At 40.9% G+C, this 17708-nt stretch overlaps 1 protein-coding gene across 1 annotated transcript; it reads right to left on the bottom strand.

Moving 5' to 3' along the window:
- Positions 1 to 1581: 1581 nt before the first annotated feature.
- LOC146009735 (olfactory receptor 1C1-like) lies at positions 1582 to 12496 on the bottom strand. The gene is made up of 4 exons (XM_083150197.1): positions 12316 to 12496; positions 11262 to 11403; positions 7276 to 7400; positions 1582 to 2369 (listed from the first exon to the last, which is right to left on the bottom strand). Exons 1-4 carry the CDS (start codon positions 12494 to 12496, stop codon positions 1582 to 1584), a joined length of 1236 nt encoding a protein of 411 aa, XP_083006323.1.
- Between the last annotated feature and the right edge of the window lie 5212 nt (positions 12497 to 17708).

The following is a 17708-nucleotide window of genomic DNA, read 5'->3' as shown; positions in this document are numbered from 1 at the left end:
GTCTAATGTTATTTATATATGTTGTTTAAAGTCAAGGGTAAGGAATAAATATTGTGTGCATGTTTGGGTTTTAGCCTTAAATAGCACATATTGTAAATGCATGAATGTTAGTTATTGGTGTAGTAAAACATCACACATATCATTAGGGTAGCGAGACATGTAAATAAATAGGGACATACAAATTCTAACAACATTATTATATGCATGCAGACAAACACCAAAATAAATTTAACAATAAAACATTTGGGGGGGACATAGATTATGAGGAAGTGAGGAGAGTGTCACATTAGGAACACAATAAATATACATATCGTAAGGGTTAAATTGTAGTTCAATTAAGGAATTCAAATTATTTAATTAAAGCAAACAAACACTTAAGATAATTGGGTAATTGATAGAAGGTAACTTCAAAGCGAATAATTGCTGAACCATATATGTTAAGCGCATGCCACCATAATCGGACGTACGTTTCCTCTTACAATTGGTGAAACACGCTGTCTCTGTCCTTGGACACGGAAAGACCATGCAAACTTGCTCCGTCCGCTCACTGTGGTGTTCATGCAGAACCATGCCACTCCCTCTTATGTGGTAGTCCATCCGAACGGATGCGGTTGCCTTGTAGGCGTGCCTTCGCTCACTGTATGGATGTGCGGTGCGTTCGGTCCTATCTGAATGAACGCACATCTGAACGAGTGAACCAGATTAAGGCCCTATGCTCAGCTGGAGAGATACTGCTCTTGGTGGGTAGTGAGGACTTGTACCGCTGATGGTAAATTATGCGCACTTACTCCTCCCCCCTCCCTTCCCCAGTGCTCCATGTGCAGGCTGGAGCAGCCAGATACCAGTTGCAGTCAAGCCAAGCACTTATAAGAGGTGGCAGGAGGAGGACTGGAGACCCTTCTCGAGCGTGCAGGAAGTATCTGGGTGTGACACAACGTCATCACACATGGTTTTCGTAAGCGTGTATATGAGAAGCTCCAGCGGTGCGGGACTGTCACTCAGAGTCAGAGTTGGGCGGCTGATGGCTAATTGCATAGATTTAATGCCCCCCTAACCCTGCAACTGGGCAGCATAACCCCCTAGCTCCCCCTAGTTATGACCCTGGCAGGGCCAACAGAAAGCAGGGCCATGTAGTACTGCTCACAATGCACATGATGCAGAGCACAGGACAGTGCATTTACTGTAGTGCTGGCAACATAGGTTATTGGACAATGCCACAAATATAACCTAGGCCATCAACTGTGTCATCCCTACAGCATTGCATCCTCGGTGACAACACAGATCGCACCACCAGCTCTATACCTTTGTTTAGTCCATGAATTGTGCAAAGAATGTGTACTGGAACTGCTACTATCCAAAACAAAGGAAGAAATAAGTATTGCTTTATGATAAACCAAAGAAAAGAGGATCTAAAATTATTGGATACATTTAGAAATATACCAGTATTCTCTGACTATGACGTTTAATTATTTATCAGAAAAAATATCCCAGAAGTCCATAGAACAAAGAGCTACCAGATGTGAAGTTACCTATACTATCCAAACATATTGATATAATACAGATACCTATAATAAAACAAGGCTATAAATATTTTATAAAGAATTTAGCCTTCAGTCTAAATAATGACTTTTTTACTTCTTTGTTCTTCAGACAGTAAATAAAAGGATTCAGCATAGGCACCAATACAGCGTACACCAGAGTGAAGATCTTGTCCAGTTTTGGGAAATAACTGGATGTAGGTTTCATATGCAAACAGATCATAGTCCCATAATAAATGATCACACAGGTTAGATGGGATGAGCAGGTGGAAAATGCTTTTTGTTTCCCTTCTGCAGATTTTACCTTCAGAACGTTGGAGATAATATATATGTATGAAAGTAATATAAACAATAATGAAGAAAATCCCAGTAGTACCCCTTCTATATAGTTTAACATTTCTACCTTGGATATATCACTGCATGCGATCATCAGCAATGGGGTCACATCACAAAAGAAATGGTCAATAGGATGCTCTGACCAAAAGGACATATTAGATATAAGGACAGCATATCCAATTGGGTCCAATAACCCAACAAACCAAGAAGCAATTGAGAGGCCAATGCAGTTTCTTATACTCATTAGAACAGTGTAATAAAGAGGATGACAGATTGCCACGTAGCGGTCATATGCCATGGCTGCCAGCAGGAGAAGCTCAGTAATAACCAGGGTAACAAAAATATACATCTGAGTTATACATCCTGCAAATGAAATGATGTTATGTTTTGTGAAAAGCATTTGAAATAATAAATGCAGAATATTTGATGAGGAAGCGATGTCAATGATGGAAAGGTTGAACAAGAAGATGTACATGGGGGTGTGCAGATGGGAATCTGCAGAAAAAACAAAAATGATGGTGAGGTTTCCTAAAAATATCATGGAATAGGCAAATATAAGTAATACACCAACTGGATATTGTAGCTCCGGACCATCTAACAAACCCAACATTGTAAATTCTGTCACATTTTTGCAATCTTCTAATGTCATTTTTATGCAAACAAAAACCTTGTGGAAATAAAAATAGATTAATTTACTTAGTGTATGTCCGGCTAATACAGTATTATGGTTTATATCAGTTAGTGGTTGTAAAATGGTTCATAGCCCAAACTGAATGTGTATACTATAGTTATATAACCAGTGCTCATTCTAATACCGGGTGAGCAATACATTTGCAAAAAAAAATGACAATGACCTACTGCACCCTACTGAAGAACATCTAGGGGTACCAACCCTTACACCACAACAAAAAAAACAAAATAAATGTTCCCCTCAGCACTGTCCAATAAGAAGATATATTCTCTATATTCCTCTAGATCCAGTTATACTGGTCCTTTCCACTCCAACCAGGGTGCCCACAAAGAAACAAAGGTTTCAAATTAATGTTTGGTATTAAATAAACCATTTAATGGGATAAACCCTTCAACACATGTCAAATCTTCACCAAACACCAAGCAAAAGACTGACACTCACCTGAATGGGGGTCCCTATATTCCCATAAAGGTATCTTTCGGTCAGGGTCCTCAATGATTTTCCCAGACAAAAGTTCCACGATACTCAAGTATTTATCGGTACATGAACATCAATCCAATAAAATCGCACAGAAATAATTCCAAATAAAAGATTGCTGGCGGTATAACTAATGATAAAACCGTTCTCCTCATAAGAGCTCAACTGGCATGAGTACAGGGGGAAAATGTCCCAGATGGAAAAGGGGTCAGCAGAAAACCACCAGTAAAGGTCCTCCACCACCAACGCGTTTCTGACTTGAATAGTCCTTCCTCAGGGTGTGGTGGACCTTAGTCCCTATGCCGGTATTTATAATGTTAATCTAATAAACATTATAAAAATGTTTCATGGATTTCCCCATTTGACATTAACTATTAATAAAATGCATAAAATATACATATCACATTCATCTTTCCCTAATCTAATACATAAAATTCTATCTCACCCTCATTATAACCATTCAAGCTATACATAAGAATAACACTAAAATGCCGCCATTAATCTGTGCCATATTTTCTGGCATTTCCATATGTTATTTGCTGCTACCAGAAGTGCAATGTATCCTGCGATACCTGGAACCGGAAGTAGTAATCACGTACTTCACGCTCGTGGACCATACTATGTATTATTGCGGCTCTGTTGCTTGTGGTGCACACATATCTCATCTCCCGCTTCTGTCCCTGGAAACTTTAATCCACATCTTTTGTTCCAGGTTTAGTTTCTACTTAGTGGTAGCACTTGTTATTATATAATCGAGTCCTCCATATAGATGTTCCTCACAGCCATAGTATTATATTGGGTGCCATATTGGAGAGGGCAGCAACATTTTAATATCCATAGGGCCCATTACCTCGGCATAAAAAGGCATGGATTAGGGATATTACCATAATGCTACAGACATACAGTATAACTCATATACATAAATTATTGCACAAGAAACGGTTCTAATATTAATACATGATTAATGGGGAAATAAAATGAAAAATTTAAGAGCACCCTATAAGAACCGTTTGAGTTTAAACTCAATCTTCAATCTATTTGGAACTAATGTTTTGAGTAGATACAGTGAATGGTTCTCATCTCCGCTTGAGCCAATTTTGTCTCTCTATTATCTCTTCTCCAATCTGGACTTAAAGTTTTTATACCACTAAATGTAACCAGATGTTTAATATTCTTATTGTGTTGGCTGCAGAAATGTTCTGAAACACCATGGGTATCTAGCCCCTTCTTGATGTTCAACTCATGTTCGGCTAGATCACTCTAATAAATAAATACATGATTTGGTGTTACAAAAGACAAAATCCGTCATCTCGAAAGTCTTATTTGTTTGATAAGGCATATAGGGGGACATTTACTAAGATGGGAGTTATATTTCACATTTTAAAATTGCATTCATTGCCCAGACCATCAGTTGGGATACCGACGGTTCGTTTACCAATGTGGAAATCCTGCCATCGAAATCCCAACTGCCCGACAGTCAGGATCCCAAAAAACAGGGACTATTCTCACTCATGGGATCCAAGACCCCAATAGAGGCAGAATAGAACCTGTGACAAGCGCAGTGAGCCACTTGCAACTCTGTCAGGATACCTGGGGGGGTGGGGAATTCCAATGTCTTTATACTGACCGTCTAGATCACCCCTCCCTGGAAACCCCCCTTGCAAATCCTGCATTTGCCCCTGTTGTGTACTCTATTTTATGCATTCATTTAAATTAAAAGTGAAGTTTTAAAACAATTATCATATGGAATGATCCGTTCCAATTTTTTTGTAATCAAATATACACTAAAGAGGTTATTACCTCATTTGATGTACTGTATGTCCATACTTGTGCTTTGTCATCCATATTATGCTATGAAATCATACCATTCATTATAAACACAACATATAGGGGGTTATTCTGGTTCACTCCTTTTGGCAAATTCCTTCTTAGATGGACAAAACCATGTGCACTGAAGGGGGCAGATGTAAAATGTGCAGAGAGAATTAGATTTGGGTGAGTTATTTTGTGTCTGTGCTGTACTGACTGCTTTATTTTTACACTGCAATATATATGTCACTTTGAAGTAAAACTCCACTCAAATCTAGCTCTCTCTGCACAATTAACATCTACCCCACCTGCAGTTCCATCTAAGAAGGAATTTGCCAGAAGGAGTGAACCAAGATAACCCCCATAATTTCAGATAAGGGTGCCCCAACAAAAAAGAGAGTCCTTTTTTCTCCACTATAGTAAAGTGTCAGTGTATTTACTTATACAGGTTGAGGATCCCTTATCCATATTTTTTATATCCAAATTATTCTGAAAACCAAAGTTTTTTTACGTTTATTTATTTGCTAAGAGCACTACTGTTGGACACCTGTAACTGGCACTACTGGGGACATGATATGTAACTGGCACTACTGGGGACATGATCTGTAACTGGCACTACTGGGGACATGATATGTAACTGGCACTACTGGAGACTTTGTAGCTGGCACTACTGGGGACATGATATGTACCAGTCACTACTGGGGGACATCTGGAACTGGCACTGCTTGGGATATGATAGGTAATTGGCACTACTGGGCACATCTGGAAATTGCACTACAAGAGACAACTGAAACTGGCACTACTCTGGAGATTATATGGAACTGGCACTTCTGGGTACATCTGTAACTGGCAATACTGGGAGAAAAATTAAAGCTTGGAGAGAGACCAGGTGTATAGGTAATGTACCAGCCAACAAGCTTAATTCACATGTAACAAGCTGTGTTTAAAAATGTCTCTTATCACTCTCCAATCTTTGATAAATAGCCCCCTAAGTGCCAAAATTTACTTATTTGGGGAGAACACTTGTACTGTATATGTCATTGACTTTAGATAACATTACAGGTTGAGTCTCTTATATCCTAAAATCCTATATCAAAAATATTCTGAAATCCCCGTATTTTTCAACATGACTCCTTTGTGACACCTTTGCTTTCTAATATCACAGTGTATACAAACTTTGTGTAATGCACAAAAATATTGACAACATTGTAGAAAATTACCTACAGGCTATGACCCTTATTCTGGTTCACTTATTTCCATTCCTTCTCAAATGGACAAAACCATGTGTACTGCATGTAGGGAAGATGTAACATGTGCAGAGAGGGTGGGTTTTTACTTCAAAGTGAGATCTATATTGCAGTGTAACAATAAAGCAGTCAGTATTTTTCCTGCACAGAATAAAAATAACTTACTCAAATCTCATTCTCTCTGCACATGTTACATCTGCCCCCCCTGCAGTGAACATGGCTTTGTTCATTTGAGAAGGAATTTGCCTTTGCGAGTGAACCAGAATAAGGGCCTATGTGTATAAGGTGTATAAGAAACACATAGGGTGACATTTATTGAGATCCGACAATTTAATTTTTGCAATTTTTTTTTGCCAAAAACTGCCAAAATCTACCAGGTTCTGACAGGCGAATTTGCATGGTCCTGTCTTAAAAAATGTGTAAAAAGTATTTTTTTTTTAAATGGCGTGAGGTCCCCCCTCCTGAGCATAACCAGCCCCAGGCTCATTGAGCCGGACCTGGTTTCAAAATATGGGGGACCCCCAGATTTTTTTGTTCCTGGTATTTTTGGAACCAGGTCTAGCTCAATAAGTGCGGGGCTGGTTCTGCTCAGGAGGGGGGACCTCACGCCATTTTTTTTTCTTTTTTTTAACACAAATTCGCACATTTCCTCAAATTCGCACATTTTCATGACTAAAAATCGCACATTTCCTCAAATTCGCACATTTTCATGACTAAAAATAGCACATTATCGCACCATATCACCCTTTTTTACCCGGAATACGCACCTCATTAAATATGCGAACTTGCAGCAAAAAAATGCAATTTTAAAAAGTGCGATAATGGGCGAATTTAAAGATGACTAAAAATCGCATCCTATTAAAAGTCACCCATACCGTATGCATGTTATGTTTAGACTTAGGTCCCATCCCTAAGTTATCTCATTACACAATGCAGTTATTCTAAAATTAAATAAATATTTAAATCCAAAATACTTCTAGTCCAAGGTAAGCATTTCATACTGTATATAGCAGATTCAACCTCTTTCATCAAATTATTACTAATGTTGGCAATGACAATCAATAATGGTCACAAAATGCTAACTAAAACTACAAAATGTATATACATCTGCACTACCAGCATTTACAGTTTTCCATCCAATAGATAGAAAAATAGTATCTATATCAGTGTTTCTCACACTCGTCCTCAGGGTCCCTAACAGTTCGTGTTTCCAGATCATCTAGGTGCGGCACCGGTGTAATAATTTCTATTACATTGTACAGATCCACAGGCGGTACGGAAAACGTGAACGTGTCAGAGGTACTGAGGACAGACTTTGAGAAACAATACTCTGCATTATTATCCTATTACTTTTATGTAAGTTTACCATAATTTTCCTGTACACTGAGATACTAATGAATTACACAGGTTTTGTGGCTGGCTGACTTGAAGCATGCATTTCACCTGATTTCGGCTACAAAATCACTATCTCAGCACCCCAGCTTAAAGTGATAATAAAGTAATACTACTTACTATATAGGCTTTAAATCAGGGGTGAGGAACCTTTTTTGTGCCAAGGGCCGTTTGTATAGGGGGAAAAAATCCTTCGGGGGCCATATGTAAAAAAAAAATCTTACAAATTTTCCTGCTGCAGCCGTTTCACGCTCTGAAGGCGGCTGCTGAATATGACTGACAGTCCCCGGCTGCTGTTAATTAAGAGGAATCTCACAAGAACTACAGTACCAACTTCTCGTGAGAATTCCCCTGTTCTTGACTCCTGAAAAAGGGTGGGAGGGCCACTCAAACCGGCTATGAGGGCCGCATACGGCCCCCGGGCCTGAGGTTCCCCACCCCTGCTTTAAATGAACTAAAATTGCATTTTTTGTTAAAAGCAAAAATGAAAACAACGAAACTTATAGTACAGTATATGCTCCAAGTGTCTATACTTACTGTAAGTATGCTTCTGTCTTATCAGCTTTACCAAGTGCTGAGAGATGCTGGCTTGGTCATAGTGTGTGAACAGTAACTGTGGTTGCCACTGTTATATACCACTGTTATATCAGGAGATGAGAAATGTTTTGTCCCTCAGGGACTCTACAAAACTTGAGAAAAGTTTCTATTCTAACTTTGAGAAAGGAAGTTTTTTTCAATTCAATGATTATTGAAGTTTGAAAATATATTAGAGGTGAAGCTTATTTACATGAAGTCATTGCATTATTGATGGCATTTACCCTTTTCCTGTGCTGCAATAAAATATTTGCGTTCTAAGTAGCATGAACAGGTTTTATAATATTGTGCTGTAACCAGCAGCAAGTGGTATCTCTATTAGTATAATTGGGGAGAGATAAAAGCTCCTCCCTAATTTTCTGAATGCAATGACATGAAGTCATTGCATTATTGATGGCATCTACCCTTTTTTTGTGCTGCATTAAAATATTTCCGCCCTGTAAAATATTATGTTCAACAAGAATTATTTAAAATAGTTCCACCTTGCAGGAAGCAGAAACCATGTTCGGTATGATATTTATTCTTTGAAGCTTCAATATATAGCAATACAATAAGGCATCCTGTTGTGCAATGTGTGAATGTGTCAATTTCCGCTAGATGTAGGGTTTAAAAAAAAAGGGGGGGGGGGTACAATGACATAAAAAAACATACATCACATTTACAAAAGATCAACAATGAGAGTTGAGTAGATATCGGAGATGTAACAATGAATGCAGGCTCTTCCAATAGTACACGTGTTTGAAAGCATTTATGGATTGAGCTTTTCATTGGAATTGATAAAACTTCAACAAAGCTTTGCCATGTATCAAAAAAATTTTTACTTGAGATTCCTATTGGAGGGAGGCTTCAAGCCTGTCCATATGGGGAAAAAAATGTTTTTCTTTAAATACTGTAAGAGAAGGGTTTGTAGAATATGTCCATACTTGTAATATTGCTTTCCGTGCAACTGAAGGCACTGCTAATAGCAATTGCTTTGCCCCTCTAGAGCTTCTAATATCAATAGGTAAGATCCCAAAGAGTGCCGACTCAGGAGTAATGGTGCAAATTTAACCAAATATGTCTTAGTGAAGTCAAAATATTTTAATGTTTGGACATGTCCAAAAACAATTACATTTATCTGCTGATGATTGAGAGCATTTAAGACAAGCAGAACTTTCTCGAATTCCCATTTGATAACCTCTAAGAGGATAAATATATACATGGTGGAAAACATTTAGATACATTTCTGTAAATTAGGCTGTTGGGAATGTAGTAATTGAATACTCCAACATTTTAAGGAGGTTTTCTATCGATACATTAGGAAAATGTACCAACTATTGTGAAAGACCCATGTGTTGTTTAGAGTGCTCCAAGGGATCTCTTAAGAACTTATAATATGCTGATATTTGCTCTCTTAGTGTGAAGGGGTGTTACTAAGAAATTGTTCAGGAGATGTTCCCATTCTCATGCCCGAAAGAGCCTACAAATCCCACCCACATAGTGTTGTGCTTGTAAATATGAAAAAGTAGAGGCACCTACAGATGGAGCCACTCTCATCTATGCTGCCCATGGCGTTTGTCCCAATAACGTGTTGCAATTCACGTGAGCGCGTGGTGGCACAATAAGTCTCACAGCATGGCGTATGGCATTACCGGTAAGGACATTCACCAGATGTCGCTTTTTAAAATTACCACTGTGTCAGATGTCTTATTCAATATTATAGTGAAATAATCCACGTTGTGCAGGCATGAAGTCTTCATTAAAATGTACTATAGAGCAAGATCTCCTTTTATACTGTACTGAATTTTTTTTATCAGAAAATACTATTGCCAAGGCTTGCGTCTCATTACCCTATTTACAGTATAATGGGTATAAGTAAGCGAGTATACATTATGGTCAAAGTATATACTGTAACAGGCATGTTAGGGTTAACAAAAAAGGCTAAATTGTTTCAACGTGGGCTTCCTGGGAGCCCACATCTATGTAGCTAGCGATGGAATAGTTTCCACTTATGTAAGGGCACTTCTGTACTTACATTTCATTACGCTACACTAGTTAACCCTTTGTTGCATACCGTTGCAAATTTGCTATATATAGTACCCAAACATCTCACTATAAAACACTTGAAACTCAGGCAGTCAACCATTTCATGTTGTGGGCTATTTGCTACAAAGCAATATTAAGCGATTAGTTCACAAAATGGCGTGCAGTGTCACTGACAATCAACAAAAAACGGATATTCAGTTGCTTGTCTGGCGTGTCCGCATGCCGACTTTTCAGCTTGTTTGGTGTGTCGTTCTGAAGATTGTTCCAGTATTTTAAATGGTGAAAAAATGTTTAATCTATAGTAAGGGTAGCTCTTTTTCATGTATATATAATCAATTTATACAGATGCAAACCAGTTATGTTGGATATTCATTTTAAGCTTGTAGCAAATTTGCTAAAACATGCAAATGCTATACAAGATTTTTGATGTATGTGCTTGATGGGTGCCAATTTTTCCAGGAAAAGAGGTACATCGAGTGAAATTGAAAAAGGACTTGAAACTAAAAGACACACAGGTCCAACCACTTATGTTCTACCTGTCAACATTCGCATGGACCAAGCAAGCCATTGGACCATATACAGTATGATGAAACAAAACAAAGGTGCAAGTTACCTGGTTGTAAAGGATTTTCCCATTGAACGTAAATGGCATAAATCTCGCAGTCCACCAGTCCTATAGTTATGCCCTGGAAACTGCCAAACAAACATATTCCAAACTCTCATTTCTGTTCAAGCTTCTAACACAAAACGTATTTTTAATACATTTAAATAACTTCTCAACCCTCCTTCACCCAAGCCACTAGCCACTATCCATGCCCAAGATCTTGCTTCCTACTTCAGGGATGAAATTGATAAGATCTGAAGCAAGAAGCAAGAATATATATATATATATATATATATATATATTCCTTCTCGAGGTCCGGCACTGCCTCTACATATATATGGATAAACCTGCCCAGGTGCTCGTCCACCTGTCAGCTTGAATTGCTGACCACATGCAGAACTCCCAAATAAAGAACGTCACTCCGGGTCTCTTTGTAATCAAAAGTGCGGTTTACTGATGCCTACGGCGTTTCGGGCCAAGCCCGTCTTCAGGACATACTCAGTTGAACATACATGAGTGACTGACATTTATACCTGTGTAAAACTTACCCATCCCGGTGCCGCCCGCTCTCACATCCGTCCACCGGCGCGTTCTCCGTCCCACTTCCGGGTTTGTCTCCCGGAAATGACGTATCGCCGTCCAGGAACAACATGTTAGACGGGCAACACTGCGATGCACTATGTTGTGTATCTAAAAAATAAAAGACAGTTGCAAAATCATTGATAACGTGCCCCAATGTACTGCTTATCGTATTTAGTGCATATTCTGTGTGTGTGATAAAAAAATATATATACGGGGTCTTTTATGCCTCTGATTATCTGCATCTGTCACGTGAGCAATATGTGTTACGCTTTATGTGATATATTAAGTGATCACTAGATGGCACTAGTGTATTTGTGCACATTATGTCTGCTGACATTGACTTTAAACAATGGACAATAACAATTAACATTTACCATATACACATACAATTACACTTACAAAACTAAGCTGACTATACAAACAAGTATCCTAACTGTTAAATCATTATCTTTCATGGTGTGTGTCACACAGGGGGTGTGTCAATGGTCCCTGGACATGAAACCTGCCGTGTCCACTCATGGTGGGTCGGCCTGATTCTACCAGTTCTCTCCAATTGACTTCCCCCCTCGTGTTGACATTCACCACTAGTAGCATAATCTCACCAAAAAACTAAAAATAAAAAATAAAAAAAATAAAAAAACGTGTATCAAGTCTCAAATAAAATCAACTGTGTCATATTTGGTGAATAAATAATCTATTATCCTATTAATAAATGTGAGCTAGTCTTGTTTGTGTGGGACTCACAGCATTTCTGCTGTTGGTCATAAATGGCTACCTTCTCAGTCGCACTCCATTGCTATAAGATCTTAAGTATTTTTAATTTTAATTAACCACTAACTTTGGATATATATATTATAATCACTTGGTTGTTAGATCTAATGGCAAGATGGCCCCTACTGTGTGGGCCTCTCTAATATGTTATTGAGGAGTATCGCCACCCTTATTATAAAAAGCACCCGAGATGGTTGGCTTCATTAAGCCCATGCGGGCTAACTGTATTGAGCTTGTATATCCACTTACTCTCCAAACGTAGCAACTGCTTATCCCTGTCCCCACCCCTAAGGGAGGCTGGGATGTGGTCAATCATCCGGTATCTTAGTGCCGCGATGTTGTGCTTGGCCAAGGCAAAGTGACGAGCCACTGCTTGTTCGCTCGTTCCACTAGTCAAGGCGGCCCTTATGGCTGCCCTGTGTTGGGCCATCCTCTCCTTGAACTGTGTCACCGTCTTACCTACGTAGTGTAGGCCACACGGGCACGAGATGAGGTACACAACGTACCGTGTGGTGCATGTCAAGGCATATCTAATTTTATGCGCCCTACCCGAATATGGGTGTCTGAATGTGTCACCTATGACCATGTGGCTACAGGTGGCACATCCAAGACATCTGTAACATCCTGCTTTTCTGGAGAGAAAGTCTGTGGGCTTACTCATGCCTCTCCCTGTAATGTCTGTTTTTACCAGGATGTCCTTCAGGTTTCAGGGGTCCAAACACATGTGATAAAACCTAAGTACAAAAAGTATGTGCAAGCACATACTTTTTGTACTTAGGTTTCATCAAATTGCATCGCATTGCATGCACAACGGATGCACATGCAATGCAATGCAATGTGATCCGTGCTAGTACAGCACGGAAAGCACGCCCTCATAGCAGCGTGTATGGGCTGCTTAACATTTATCTGGAGACAAGTGGGTAAGAGCACCAAGGAATACCTGTATAATGTATGGTTTAATCCATTAAGCAGCCCATACACGCTGCTTTGTGGGCGTGCTTTCCGTGCTGTACTAGCACGGATCACATTGCATTGCATTGCATGTGCATCCGTTGTGCATGCAATGCGATGCAATGTGATGAAACCTAAGTACAAAAAGTATGTGCTTGCACATACTTTTTGTACTTAGGTTTCATCACATTGCATCGCATTGCATGCGCAACAGATGCACATGCAATGCAATGTGATCCATGCTAGTACAGCACGCCCACAAAGCAGCGTGTATGGGCTGCTTTAGACTTTGGAAATTGAATCATAATTGTGTGGTTAATGTTGGACATCATTATTTTTTATTTTATTATTAGTGTATTACATTATCTGTGTAAATGTTTTAATTATGTTTTTTTATTTAATGTCTTAAAACTGATATTTAGACTTACTATTAAATAATTAATAGATCAATACAGTGCACTCTCTCACTTGTTTAGTCTTTTTCCGTAGAATTCAAGTTATTCTTTTGGGAGCATCACAATATATAATTGAAGCTGTGATCATTAATTATTTATTGATTAAAGAATACATTTTTAACAAAGTGTTTAATTTTTGTGCCTGATATACTTAGAGTATTTTTTCCTCACTAATTCTGGGTAGCTGGCTGCTGGTTGGATGGCAGTATACTGTTATGTCCACAGTGATAATTCTGGATACAGGCCTGCCAAATTAATACATGAATGTTACATAATACATTTCCTATAACTTATAACTAGATGTTCTATCTATACCAAAATAGCTAATAAGGGGATCTCTGGGCACTTCACCAGTGATGGTATTTTTCTTGAAATCTCAAATAAAAAACACAGAAAACAGAACAATAGTCTGATACTATTAACACAATGTAAAGGCAATATTTTAGTGTGATAAATAGAATTGTACCATCCTCTATGTCTACTAAATAGCAGTTAATGATCACTATTAGGAGGAGGGAATGACTTCAATGGCATTTTCTCTCACTGGAGTCATTTTTCCAGCCTTCCATGGATGTATGTGGAATATAACCCAGAAAAGAGAAGAACCACAATAGTGTAATTCCTTAGACACCATATATGAATATTAACATTGAGGGGTAAGTGAAACCATACCCTCAATAATGGTCTACTCTTATATAGCAGGCAATAAAGCATAAGTAGTGTTCTTCCAATTAGTACTCGCCCCTGGTGGATTTTTCAAACCAGATTATTGATGAGGGGAATCCCCAAAGACGGCTACAACAAGAAGATTCCGGTGGTAAGGACAGAGAGTCGACAAGAGGCGTTCGACCAGCTTAAAAAGGTGCTGACTGAGGCCCCCCTGTTGGCATATCCTGACTACAGCATTCCCTTCCGTCTGTACACCGAGGCTAGTAAAAAAGGTCTCGGGGCAGTGTTGGCACAAGTCCAGGATGGGAAAGAACGGACCATTGCCTACGCCAGTTGTAGTCTAAGGAAGATTGAACGGAATGATGTCAACTACAGTTCCTTCAAACTGGAATTTCTGGCGCTGGTGTGGGTGGTACCAGAGAAGTTTAGGGACTACTTGGCCGCCACTCCATTTGTAGCCGTCACCAACTGCATTCCGCTGGCAAACCAAGCGACTGCCCGGCTGGGTGCTCTGGAACAGCGTTGGGCCTCCCGGCTGGCCAACTACCAGTACAGCATCAAATATAGAAGTGGGCGCAGCAACGCCAATGCCAACGCGCTCTCCCGCCTACCCAACCCCGAAGAAGAAGGTGAAGACGAAACTGACGCATGGGAGCAGGAAGAGTTGCCTCGGTTCAAAGGGCGGCACCAAAGACCGAGACCACCTTGCACCAGTGCAGCTATCACTAGTACCGTGAAGGGAGAAGCGGAGGAGAACTGGGCCCAGCGACAGCAAGGATGTCCGTACATCCAACAGGTCAGGAGTTATTTGGAGTCATGGCACTCCCCGTCGCGAGAAGAACGAGATCGGGCCCCCAATGAAGTGCTTCGGCTGTGGCGGCAGAGAGAACGACTGGATGTACAGCAAGGGGTGCTCTACAGAAGGTATGTGGACCCGAAAACCCACGATGCCAGCAAACAACTAATCATCCCCAGAGATGCGGTAGAGGAGATACTGCGGGCCTATCACGATCACTCCGGCCATTTTGGGTGCCAGAAGATGGAGTCGAACCTACGAACCTGGGTGTACTGGCCCAATTTGCGGGCAGATGTAGAGGACTGGTGCAAGGCTTGCCCGAACTTTGCAGTGCGATGACCCGCGACATTGGTGGAGAAAGCTCCCCTCCATCCAATTCTGTCCACATACCCCTTGGAGTTGGTCACCCTGGACCACGTGAAGCTTGAGTCGAGCCGCACCGGGTACCAGTACGCCCTGGTCATCGTGGACCATTCTACTAAGTTTGCTGTGGCCTTACCTGTCCGAGATCTAACAGTCAAGACGACCGCCGAAGTCTTCTGGAGGGTGTTCGTCAGGCCCTACGGCTTCCCGGGCCAGATATTGTCCGACCAAGGGCCGACGTTCGAATCGCAGCTATCCCAGTACACACAGCATGTGTGCTCCTCTCCTTCCAACGCGTTTCGACAGGATAACCTGTCTTTTTCAAGGCTTGGAGAGGAGTGCTGGGAAGACCATATTTATACCCATGCACATTGAGCCAGATATGACCACTTCCGCCGGAAATGTGGTGCTGGGCGGAAGTAACATAAAATGTAAACTTGGGGACTTAACCTGAGGCATGTTTCTAATAATGCCCTTAGTTAAACAGACAATGTAAATGTCCTTACTATACTTCATATCCTTAGTATAAGCGTCCAGTGCCGCTCTCCGCGTCCCGTTGAACGCATCAGAGCCGGCCACTGGAACGCATAGTGACTTCCGGTGCATCACTTCCGGAAGCGCCTGTGATGTATACATCACGTAGCTCAGTCCTCCTGGCGCCGTGGAATGCACCGGAGTGGGCTAATGACCCGCATGGCGACTTCCGGTTTTTGTGTTGTCGGAAGGAGTCCTCTGTATACAGCGCTATGAGGCGCACCAGGAAGTTTATGCTGGAACGCATGGGGACTGTCAGTCCCGATATGCGCAAGGATTAACAGGGTATTGATATGTAAAAGCAATGGTTAAATTGCATTTAAAGTAAAAGTGCACAATGCTTAATGGATAGTTGAATATTTTAAGGTGGCAATGTGCAAATTAGGTATATTATGTAAAGTGGCGATGTGCATGAAAAAATAGGTCTTTTACAATAAAATACATGAATATGACAGTCCGTGGTGAACCAACGCATGGAAGAAGTACAGGAGTGACAGAAGAGAAACTACGATTTGGACGCCTGAGCCGACCCTCTGAGCAAATGGGACTCCAAGTGGGAACCCTACCAGTACGTAATTACCATGAAGCCAGAATCGACCCTCCCAGTGTATCAGGTCCGGCGACAAGATGGAGGCCGCCTACAGTGGATCCATCGAAATCAGCTCAAACCTTACGTCAGTCGGGTCACAGAGCCTGAGACCATTGGCGCAGAGGAACCATACAGAGGAGTCACAGAAGTGAATCCCTCGTGTAGGGCCAATGTTTTACAAAGCCTACTTGAACTCTTGCTGTACGCGGGCTGGCCCGCCATGCCCTTGGTGCCAGTTCCCACTTCGGCTGAACTGACCATTCAAGCTATGGACTTGCCCGTAGGCCCAGAGCCTGCCCGAGAAGTGGAGCCCAGGCGCTCCGCCAGAAGTCAACAAGCAGTATCCCAGTATACACAGCAAGTGTGCTCCTCTCCTGCCAACGTGTTTCGACAGGATAACCTGTCTTTTTCAAGGCTTGGAGAGGAGTGCTGGGAAGACCATATTTATACCCATGCACATTGAGCCAGATATGACCACTTCCGCCGGAAATGTGGTGCTGGGCGGAAGTAACATAAAATGTAAACTTGGGGACTTAACCTGAGGCATGTTTCTAATAATGCCCTTAGTTAAACAGACAATGTAGATGTCCTTACTATACTTCATATCCTTATTATAAGCGTCCATTGCCGCTCTCCGCGTCCCGTGCAACGCATCAGAGCCGGCCACTGGAACGCATAGGGACTTCCGGTGCGTCACTTCCAGAAGCACCTGTGATGTATACATCACATAGCTCAGTCCTCCTGGCGCCGTGGAACGCACTGGAGTGGGCTAATGACCCGCATGACGACTTCCGGTTTTTGTGTTGCCGGAAGGAGTCCTCTGTATACAGCGCTATGAGGCGCACCAGGAAGTTTATGCTGGAACGCATGGGGACTGTCAGTCCCGATATGCGCAAGGATTAACAGGGTATTGATATGTAAAAGCAATGGTTAAATTGCATTTAAAGTAAAAGTGCACAATGCTTAATGGATAGTTGAATATTTTAAGGTGGCAATGTGCAAATTAGGTATATTATGGTAAGTGGCGATGTGCATGAAAAAATAGGTCTTTTACAATAAAATACATGACTATGATAAAATACATCAATATAAAAACAGAATAAAACCAGTAGATAAAAAACTGTGAAAACTTTAAAAAGAGCAAAGGAACCATTTTAACTCAAAATCTGAATTTAGGCCATGCGGGGACAGTGAATTAAGGTCGTATATCCACCGCATTTCTTTTTTGGCTAGATTATTATCTTTATTCTTATGACGCCAGTTGTCCTTAATGAGTTCCAAGCCC

Source organism: Crinia signifera, chromosome 6, assembly GCF_055691185.1.
Source record: "Crinia signifera chromosome 6, ASM5569118v1, whole genome shotgun sequence".
Lineage (NCBI taxonomy): Eukaryota > Metazoa > Chordata > Amphibia > Anura > Myobatrachidae > Crinia > Crinia signifera.
Note: the sequence above shows the minus strand (reverse complement) of the source record. Positions and strands in the feature narration are given on the sequence as shown.

Excerpts from the sequence above, each read along its gene's own strand:
- LOC146009735 (XM_083150197.1), bottom strand. The coding sequence starts at position 12,496 with ATGGCCCAACACAGGGCAGCCATAAGGGCCGCCTTGACTAGTGGAACG. Across the intron at positions 11,404-12,315 it reads GCAGTTGCTACGTTTGGAGA|ATACACAACATAGTGCATCG; the intron begins GTAAGTGGATAT and ends TTTATTTTTTAG. Across the intron at positions 2,370-7,275 it reads TAGGGACCCTGAGGACGAGT|ATTCCCATCTGCACACCCCC; the intron begins GTGAGAAACACT and ends TTTTTTCTGCAG.